At 62.1% G+C, this 9,775-nt stretch overlaps 1 protein-coding gene across 4 annotated transcripts in view; it reads left to right on the forward strand.

Moving 5' to 3' along the window:
• Nucleotides 1–7,343, forward strand: part of CUNH1orf159 (chromosome unknown C1orf159 homolog) — a 31,028-nt gene extending 23,685 nt beyond the window's left edge. Inside the window, exons 5-11 of one of the 4 annotated variants that reach the window (XM_039248286.1) lie at nucleotides 1,463–1,627; nucleotides 1,924–1,989; nucleotides 2,991–3,134; nucleotides 3,474–3,608; nucleotides 5,183–5,208; nucleotides 5,306–5,336; nucleotides 6,634–6,831. In XM_039248286.1, coding sequence (XP_039104217.1) covers nucleotides 1,463–1,627; nucleotides 1,924–1,989; nucleotides 2,991–3,134; nucleotides 3,474–3,608; nucleotides 5,183–5,208; nucleotides 5,306–5,336; nucleotides 6,634–6,731 — 665 coding nt within the window. In that variant the 3' untranslated portion in view covers nucleotides 6,732–6,831. Of the gene's footprint in view, nucleotides 1–1,462; nucleotides 1,628–1,923; nucleotides 1,990–2,990; nucleotides 3,135–3,473; nucleotides 3,609–5,182; nucleotides 5,337–6,633 lie in introns of all 4 variants that reach the window. The other 3 variants (XM_039248284.1, XM_039248287.1, XM_039248285.1) reach the window with 3 other exon arrangements.
• Nucleotides 7,344–9,775: the final 2,432 nt, after the last annotated feature.

Genomic DNA, 9,775 nt, shown 5'->3' on the forward strand with positions numbered 1-9,775 from the left:
GACAGCACAGAGCCTGACGCGGGGCTCAAACTCATGAACTGTGAGATCATGACCTAAGCAGAAGTTGGATGCTTCACCTACTGAGCCCCCCAGGCGCCCCAAATTCCTCTCTTCTCAAAGTCAAAATACCCTAAGTTTCCTGGATTTGCCAGGAAGTGAGCTTCCTCACTCACCTGTAAGTGAGGCTGGGAAGCCAGTAAACCAGGCACCAGGTGGTTTTTCTTTCTCTCGTTCTCTCTCTCTTTTTTTCTTCCTTCCTCCCTCCTTCCCTCCCTCCCTCCCTTTCTTCCTTCCTTCCTCTCACTCTTCCCTTTCCTCCCCTCCCTTACCCTCCCCACTTCCCTTCCCTTCCTGATTTTATTTTTAAGTAATCTCTACACCCATCATGTGGCTTGAACCCACAGCCCTGAGTTCAAGAGTCGCACGCTCCATGACCAAGTCTGCCAGCCGCCCCTCTGTTGGTTTTTCAAAGGGGCTTCATTGGCTTCATAAAGTTAACCTTAGCTCCTTTGTCTGGTCACCAGTCCTGGCTCTCTAGCTGTGCCTTGTCCCTGCACACAACAGCCCAGCTCGGGGCCTCCTTGGGGCCGGCACCCCGCACCGTGTTGCCGAGTTAACCTGCAGCCAGTTGGAGGGGTGCCTCTCAGGAGAACCGCTGCACTGGTACCAAGTCTGTCCTGGGAGCCCGTGTCCCCTGGGAGCTCCCTGTGTGGAGCTAGGCCTGTCTGCCGATGGTGTCACAGGAGTAACCGCTGGTCAGTCTCCAGGCCCGACATCCACTTGGTGTCATCTCACAGTGACACACTGTGTATGGAGTCAGCATCGGACCTGTGGTCTATGGCTTGTCCCTGGACGCTGCCCAGTGGCCAGCGCTAGCATTCAGGCCCAGGTCAGCACCTGCAGTCGAGCATGTGTTTGCTTAGCCTCTGTGCTGAATGCTGGGGATGTTAAGAAGAAATGAAGGTATAAGACACAATTCTTGCCCTTAAGGGGTGCCCTGGCTAGCTGGCAAAATGGAGTGTCTGAACCAGTGAGAGCTGGGCTGCTCTCAGCACCGAGAGAGGGTGAGGCTGCCGGCCAGCATATCAGTCTGGCACCTCCCCAGGGAAGGGCACAGAGCCCGGGGGCACCACGGGGCAAGGGTCACACCCGGGCTGGAGGCAGTGCCCCCGACGAGGCGGGTGGGGGCCGGCAGTCAGGCCGTCACAGGCCTCGCGGGGCACGCGGGGCGCCTCCCTGCAGTATTTTATGGGGTGTCCGGAAATGGAGCCCACTGGAGCCCCCAGGTGAGCGAGCTCGCTGTGGCTCCCATCGAGTTTGTTCCTTTGTCTGAAAGCAGGTATGCCGTTCCATCTAAGCTTTCTTGAACTAGCTCTCATTTCACAAACTCAAAAGTACAGAAAAGGCCCCTGAAGACAGCTGGCGCGGGCCGCTCGGAGCTGAGTCACTGTCTCTTGCACAGGCTGCTACCGGCACCAGAACGAAGACGGCAGCATCAGCTGCATCCAGTGCGGAAACGGCACCCACCACAGGGCCGAGTGCAGAGGCCGCCCTGCGGCACCCCCCACCAGGCCCACCTGGCCTGCTTCCCACCGAGGGGCCGCGTCTCCAAGTTCTGGAGGAACGGGTGGGAGTTGCTTTCTTGTTCACACAGCAGCGGGTAGCCCACCTCACCCTGGACCACAGGCCGTCAAGTGAACGCCCCTCTGTCCCTAAGTCCTTGTCTGTACAGGACAGCCACGGGGTGAGGGCAGCTCTGTCTCCATGGCCCCTCCCTTTCTGGTTTCTGGCCCGCGGTTCCGCACTGGGCTGCGTCTCTGGTCCCTGGGAGTCCTCAGCTGGGTGCCCATGCATGGTCCAGACCTGCCTGTAGGTCTGGGCTGCCCAGCAGCCCGCAGCACTGATGCCTCTGCTTCCCCACAGTCACTGGCTGGGGCACACAGTTCCCGGTAAACAGGAGCACGGGGACACCCGGGCGGCCTGATTTCGGTAAGTCTCTGGCTCACCAGCCCAGAGCAGGGCTTCTGCCAGGTCTTGGTGGGGGAGGGGGTCATCGTCTGTGCCATTCCCAGTGCCCATGACCACTTATGCTGGCCTTAGCAAGGCCACGGCCATGGCCAAGGTCAGACTGCATCCCAGCCAAGATGTCTATGTGCAAGAACCCAGCCTGATCACAGAGCAGGGCTGCTGCAGTCAGCAGCCCTGGGCACTGGGGTCAGTGGGCACAGGAGGCCTTTGCCACAGCCCTCACATGTGCCCCCGAGTGGTTCTAGTTACTGGAAGCCCTTACAGCTGCACGCCTCACCTGTGGCCTCAATCCTGGCCCACCCAGCCCCGCAGTCCGCGGGAACTCAGGGTGTGCGGTCCTCTGGAGGTTGGAGGACACCCTGAGGTCCCTTGCCCCCATCCCCTGCTGCTCTTCTGAGGGTACAGGGTTTGGCCTGCAAACGCCGCGTGCCAGACCGAGGAGCCCACCACACCACCTGGCCTCGGGGGCAGACACAGGGCCCTCCTTCTGTGCACTCTGTCCTCAACCTGCTCCTGATTACGGGGCATCCCATCCTATCTGCGATGTGACCCGCCCGGCCAAAGTGGCCACACCAGTCAGGGAGCAAGACACGCCCCAGGAGGGCTCACCTCCTCTTCTGGGGTGGCCAGGTCATGGTGGGGTCTTGTGACCCGCAGACACTGGGCCTGCAGCAGAGGACATGCTGTTCGTGACTGAGGGCTCCAGCCGTCTGCAGCAGTTTCAGGACCAGAAGCAGGTGGCCTTGTGCTGGCCTGGACCACCGAGGCCAGCCACCAGGGGAGGAGTTGTAGGGTGGGGACAGCACAGACGGCCCCACCTCCTGTCATAGATTCCGTGCTGGGTCTAGCAGTGGGGGTGCTGATGGAGGAAGACCGCGGGGCTGGCTGTTGGGCCCGTTTTCATTGCAGCAAATTTGGGGCAGGACACCCTTGCTGAATTAGCTGGAATTCCCCACTTCTAGGTTCCAATATGGCCGTGGCCATGCCTCATGCCTGTGTCTCAGGGTCAGAAAGTCACCTCCCCACAGGCAACCTAAGAGCACTTTCCCCACAGTCACCATCCAGAGCCCCCAGCCATGGGCCCAACCAGCCTGTCCTGACCCCGTGTAAGTAAAGATGGGCTGGCATCTCGTCTGGTGACTGGCACCACGCCCCCGGGAGCTGAGGGTGTAGTGGGAACCCCGACCTCCAGAGTGCCAGGGGCGTGGGGCCCCGCAGTCGGTGCTGAGTCTTTAGGAAGGAGATGGGGACCCAGGGGCCTGGTGTTCTCAGGGGCTGGGATCCTTAACCCTCTCAATAGCCCACCTCCCCGTGAGAAGCCTGAGGCCAAGGGAGGTTAAACACCTCAGACCCCACAGCCCCCGTGTGTTCAGGGGACAGGGGTCTGGGGAGGTCCTCTGAGGCCCCCCAGGCTTGCCACTGGCAGCCACTCATTTTGCTCACAGGGGGCCCTCAAGTGGCAGCTTCCCTCTTCCTGGGGACATTCTTCATCAGCTCTGGCCTCATCCTCTCCGTGGCTGGGTTCTTCTACCTGAAGCGTACGAGTAAGCTCCCCAAGGTCTTCTACGGAAGAAACAAAGGTATTTCCTCCTGCCACCGTGGCAACACATGCCCGCATGGAGCCACGGGTTCTGCCCAGGGGGCACAGGAGTAGGGGCTGCGGTGGCGAGATACAGGGTGTCCAGCAGTGAAGACTCCTCACAGAACAGGAAGGGGACAGGGTTGTCACGTGTTTCCTGTGTCATAGAGTAAGAGGGACAGCCACTTCCTAGGGAGGCTCCCGTGTGGATTCTGTGGGGCTGTCAGGGTAAAGGTGTTGGCGTGACTCCACCTCGGGGCATCACAGCGGGGTCATTGATGAGGGGTGGGAGAGGTGTGGGGAGGAGGTGGCATCCCTGGTCTTGGGGCCACCTGCCTGCAGCTCCTCCAGCCAGCTGTGTCCTCTCCCCATCCTGCCTCCCTGGGAGTGGGGACAGGCGGGCTGGCGCGGGGACAGTGGGGCCCCGCGCCACTCCAGCTTACCCTGGGCTGGATGCCCGACCGGCCTCCCTCCTGAAGAGACGGGTGTCACGCCTGCTGTGCCCTCAGGTGTGCCAGGCAGATGGTCCGGCCAGTGGGTGATTAGCTAGAGCCCCCTTACCTGGCCTCAGTGAGACCCCATCCACCCGCCGTTAGCCAATGCTGGTGCCTCAGTGGGGCTGTTGTAGCTGAAAGGTCCTGAGAGGCAGGGGCTGGGTTCCCGTGCCAGTCGGGCTGGGCACTCCCGAGGCCGCTGTGGGAGGCTGCTATGCTGCAGTGGCCACAGAGGTCCTGGCATGTCCATGCAGTGGCTGGGGCGCTCCTACTCCGTGCCTCCTCCCTGCCACCCCCAGAGCTGGGCCTGGGCAGCCTAGGTGCCCACCAAGAGTGCAGGGGTGCATAGCGACCTGCCCGGTGGAGGTGAGAAGTGGGCACTATGGTGGTCTGCTGAGGCGGGTCCCCAGCCCTGCGCCTCCCCTGGGAAGTGCAGGCAAGGGTAGAGCCTTCTCTGTTTTCCTGGCGGTGCTGGAGACCAAGAGAAATGTACCTTCTGAGGGATGGCTTGTGGCTCTGCCAAGAGGGCCTGGGAGGGCGGCTCCCCTGGGATGCTGGGGACCCACCACCCCACGTGCAGGTGGGACGTGTTGCAGGACAGTTGGCCGGGCGGAGGGCACTGGTGGGCAGGCTTGTGGATGTGGGGCTGGGCAAGGCTGGGGCTGGGCGGAACCTGAAGCTGGGCGGAGCTGGGGCTGGGCGGAGCCGGGGCTGGGCGGAGCCGGGGCTGGGCGGAACCTGAAGCTGGGCGGAGCCGGGGCTGGGCGGAACCGGGGCTGGGCGGAACCGGGGCTGGGCGGAGCCTGGGGCTGGGCGGAGCCCTGGCTGGGCGGAACCTGAAGCTGGGCGGAGCCGGGGCTGGGCGGAACCGGGGCTGGGCGGAGCCTGGGGCTGGGCGGAGCCCGGGCTGGGCGGAGCCGGGGCTGGGCGGAGCCGGGGCTGGGCGGAGCCTGGGGCTGGGCGGAGCCGGGGCAGGGGAAGAGCCTCTGAAGGCTCTTGGGACCCGCTTCCCAGGCGAGGGACCCCTGCCCCAGGTGAGGCAGCTGTGTGGCCTCCAAGTGACACCTGTGTTTGCCCGCAGCCCCTGCCCTGCAGCCTGGCGAAGCTGTAAGTAACCAGAAGGATGGGCTGAGTGCCCCGGTGTCGTGGGCCTCTGTGCTGGGGGCCATCTGCACTTCTCACTGTGCCTTTTCTCCTTTTCAAGGCTGCCATGATTCCCCCGCCACAGTCCTCAGGTATGTCAGTCCTCATCTTAGGGTGAAAATTTCAAAATTGTCCCGCCCGTGGAGTCAGCCACACTTCAGGGACCAGTGCAGGACTGGGCTCTGCAGGCATCTGGCCCTGCAGTTCTCGGGACACTGGCCAGGCGCCCCCCATAGTCAGCCACAGCTCCTGTGCCTTTTCCTTTTTACCCAGCGAGGGTCTGGGGCCATCACCTGAAACCTTCGCTTGGCCCTCACCAACTCCCAGCTCTACCTGGCTGGTAGGTGCAGGGAGCAGGCTGGCCCCTCTGGGTGGCTGGCACTTCAGTTTTACTGGGTCAGGTGTGCGCCACCTCGGATGATCAACCCTGTTTATAGATGACATCATGGCCACAGAGAGGTTAAGTGACTGCCTATGGGCACACAGCTGCAGGCTATGGAGCAAGAGTCTCCTGGCCTTCCCAGTCTGTTCTTCTGTGCAGAAGTCTGGAGTGGGGACAGGGGAGGATGTCCCTCTTCTTTGGGGACAAAGAAGTTACTTGGTCAAGGCTAGATCTTCCCTGTTCCATAGAACACTTGTCTGTGATTCTCTAAAGCAGTACCATCTACAGGCATCATGAATTTAAGTTCCCTGCATTAGCCTCCTGGGGCCGTCATAACAAATGCCTGCGAACTGCAGGGCTTGAAGCAACGGAAGTGCCTTCTCTCCCCGTTCAGGAGGCCAGAAGTCAGAAAGCAAGGTGGGGGGCGGGGCGCACTCCCTCCAGAGTCTCCAGGGGAGGGTCCTTCCTGCCTCTTCCGGCCTCTGGTGGCTCCAGGCATCTCTGGGCTCGTGGCCACACCACTCCAGCCTCTGTCCCCCATCTTCACGTGACTTCTCCTGGGTCTCCGCTCGTTGCCTCCCTCTCGGGAGGACGCTGGCCATTGGATTTAGGGCCACCAGATAATCCAGGAGGATCTCATCTCCAGACCCTTAATCACATCTGCAAATACCCCTATTCCAAGTAAGGTCACATCTGCAGGTTCTGGGGCTCGGGACATGGACACATTTGGGGGTCACCGTCCACCCCATCGTGTATCATGGGACCTGTTGCCTCTGTGTTTCGGGAGAGCAAGGCCAAGGTGCTTGGGATGCAGGGCACCAAGTGTCCGGGATGAGCAGAGCGTTCATCATAGAGCCTCTCCTCAGCTGCAGCCACTCGGCTCACAAGCTGGAGCTCAGTAGGGTTTCCTCCCCCTCAGCTGCTCCACACCCCACTCCCATGACACCGGGGGCCATTTCTCCTGTCCCAGGCCCCCCTCTGACCCTGCCTGTTTCTGACCGTTTCAGTGAGGAAGCCGCGCTACGTCAGACGCGAGCGGCCCTTGGACAGGGACACAGGCCCCACTGCCATCTCCTCGGTGGAGGCCCGGGTCAGCAACGTCTGACCTGGGGACCCACCCACAGCTCTGCGGTGACACCGCCTTGGAGAGAGGCCAGCACACAGAGGGCAGGCGCTGCCCAGCAGGGCCTCGGGACAGGTCTGGACACGGCCCCTGGCTCAGCTTGACCGTCTCCCAGCGACAGATGCTGAGTCAGAACCAGCCCAGCTGCCGGAAGGTGCTTCCTCCCGCTCCACAGCTGCTCAGGGCAGTGGAGGGAGAGGCGTCCCTGAGCCAGGCTCCAGATCGTGGCCACGTGGGGTCTGGGCCCCTCGGGAGGGATGGCTCCCAGCGGCCAAGAGCCTACAAGGACTGTGAGGCCCCTCCGTGCTTAGCAAGGCTGGGGGCTCGGCCTCTCTGCCTTTCAGAGCCCACAGTGGGCAGACCTCCCCCACAGCACCAGGCCCGTCGGCCTCCTGGCCTTCCCGCCCGGACTGTGTCAGGACCAGGGGAGGTGGGGCAAGGGAACTGGCCCCTGCAGGGCTGTGGCGCCTACAGGGCTGGCCGGCAGCCCAGAGCCCCTGAGCCCAGCAGCGCAGATTTCCCAGAGCCGCAGAGGAGTTTCTTGGTTTCCTACTGACTTCGGTCAGCTCTAAGCGGTAAAGCCGGAGAAGCTCTGCTGTCCTCGTCTGTCTCTTGCTGATGACCTGCTCCCCACACTGGGCCCAGGTGCTGCAGGGTCTTGTCCACCCAGGAACTGGCCTGAAAGCTATTGGAGACAAAGGCCAGGCCCCTGGAGGGACATGTCCCCCCAGGGCCACATTTACCTGTGACTGCTGCCTGGGTAGCCTGGTCCTGATGGACCTGGAGAGCGTGCTGTCCAGGGGTCCTGACCCCGCTGCCCCGGGCCCGGAAACGCGTTTCCTGGCTGGTTGCAGACAGAAAGGGGTTCCCGAGGAGAAAGGAGTGATCGTGGCCACCTCCCGCGCTGGGCTGGGCGCTGACCGTCCTTCCCAGATTCTCAGTCGAGACTGATGTCCCCTTCAACGCCTGGTCCACACCCCGGGGTCCCAAGGCAGGGCCTGTGTGCTCAGCTTCTGTGCTGTCCTGTGCTGCGGTGCCTGTCCTACGCATTGACAGTTTGTGGATACGAGCTCATTCGCCGAGACTTGAACCCACGGTGGGTCCAGCACTGAGAGGGGGGCTCCAGCTTAGAATCAGTGTCAATAAACTATTCAGGGCTTTCCCATCCTCACTGCTCCAGGTCCCTCAGTTCCTCAGTAAGGGCGAGGCCCCGCCTCGGCCCGGCCCCACCTGCCCCACTGCCGGGGAAGCCTAGGGGTGCTGAGAAGGGTGAGTAGTCGCCCACGGTGGGCCCCGTCTGCCAGGCTGAGGTGGACTCCTTCACTTCACCAGGATCAGTGACGTGTCCTTGTGGGCACTGCTGTGCTTTCCTCTGTCCCCTTGGTGTGAGGAGAAGGGGACCCAGATGGAGGTGGGGAGACCAGGATCAGGGTCCCCGCCGGCCTCAGGGACCACAGGGAAGTGAGATGACACTCAGCTGCTCATGTGTGCTGACCTGGGAGGCCGGGGTTGGGAGCCAGGGGAGGATGTGCAGGGCCCTCCGGACTCCCTCGGTTTCTGCAGCCCCCGAGGTCAGGGCGCCTGGCCCATCCTGTGGGTCTTGTGGGGAGGGAGGCAGACGTGGGGAGACACTCGCTCGTCCCTGTTAGACGTTTGCACCAAGCCCTTGCTGCTGCTCATCTGGGGGACAAAACAGGAAATGTAGAGCCATGTTCGACCAGGATAGCAGGTACAGCCAGTCAGGCGCCGGAGGCCCAGGCTGGACACAGATGCCCGCGCCCCCCCCCCCCCCCCCCCCCCCCCAGGCTTTCTCTATTTCCTCCCACCCTGAGCTGCAGACTGGAAGCCTGGGGCCATTCCAACATCTCCAAGTCCTGCCCCCAGCACCCCGGCCCCCAGCCCCAGCGTTTGCCCCATCCCTGGCAGCAAAGACAAGTCTGTATTTCACCTGCAGCTTGCTCTGGCTCCTGCACTCGAGATGACCTTCCCCTGACATTCAAGGCCTGGGTGGCCTGGCCTTTGTGGCCCTCAGCCATGCCGGCTGAGCCCCCAAACCCAAGAGCACAGATTTCCAGGAGCCGCTGAGGCAAAACTCTGACACGGGGCACCTCTGGGCCTGCGTGCCACTGTCCTTTAGGCTCCCATAGGGACTGGGGTCACTGGACTTAACCAGACCCATGACCCTGATGGGCATTCAGGCTAGAAAGCATGTGAGTGGGTGCAGTGGGGTACAGGGGCACGTGAGCTGGGGCTGGGCTAGCCGGCCGAGTCAGGGTGTCCACAGTGGGGCCCTGACCAGCCGCTCCCATTTCTTTTTTTTTTTTTTTTTTAATTTTTAAATGTTTTTTTATTTATTTCTGAGAGAGACAGAGACAGAGACAGCATGAACAGGGGAGGGGCAGAGAGAGAGGGAGACACAGAATCTGAAACAGGCTCCAGGATCTGAGCTGTCAGCACAGAGCCCGACGTGGGGCTCGAACCCACACACTGTGAGATCATGACCTGAGCCAAAGTCGGACACTTAACCAACTGAGCCACCCAGGCGCCCCCAGCCGCTCCCATTTCCATCCCGAGCTCCATCCTCAGGCAGCCCTTATCTGGATTCCAGCTGTCATGTAAGAGCCCAAAATGAGGCCTATTTATGGGGTCATTGGCTCAGGCCAAACGCAGGTGGGGCACCTGTCCCCTCCTGATCCCCCACCACATCAATTGCTTTGGGGCTCCCCCTCACCCTGGGAGGTGAGCATGGTGAGCAGTTGGTACAGCCCCGGGGTCACAGCTGGCAGCTCATTCATTCATTCACTCAGCTCTAGGAGAAGCACTGAAAGCCGGAAGAGATGCACTGCAGCAGCATTGGGAAGTGGGTGCGTCGCAGAGCAGGACCGAGTGGGGCCTGAGGAGATAACGTGACTGCAGGGGTCCTGGCCGGGGGCCTGGGCACAAGACCTCAGAAGGAGCTGGCCGCAGCAAGAAGGGGGAGGGCTGGCCGACTGACCTCAGGGCAGGGGCCCATCTCCCCGTGCTGG

This window comes from Hyaena hyaena, unplaced genomic scaffold (genome assembly GCF_003009895.1).
Source record: "Hyaena hyaena isolate Hyena2069 unplaced genomic scaffold, ASM300989v1 scaffold_308, whole genome shotgun sequence".
NCBI classification, from domain to species: Eukaryota; Metazoa; Chordata; class Mammalia; order Carnivora; family Hyaenidae; genus Hyaena; species Hyaena hyaena.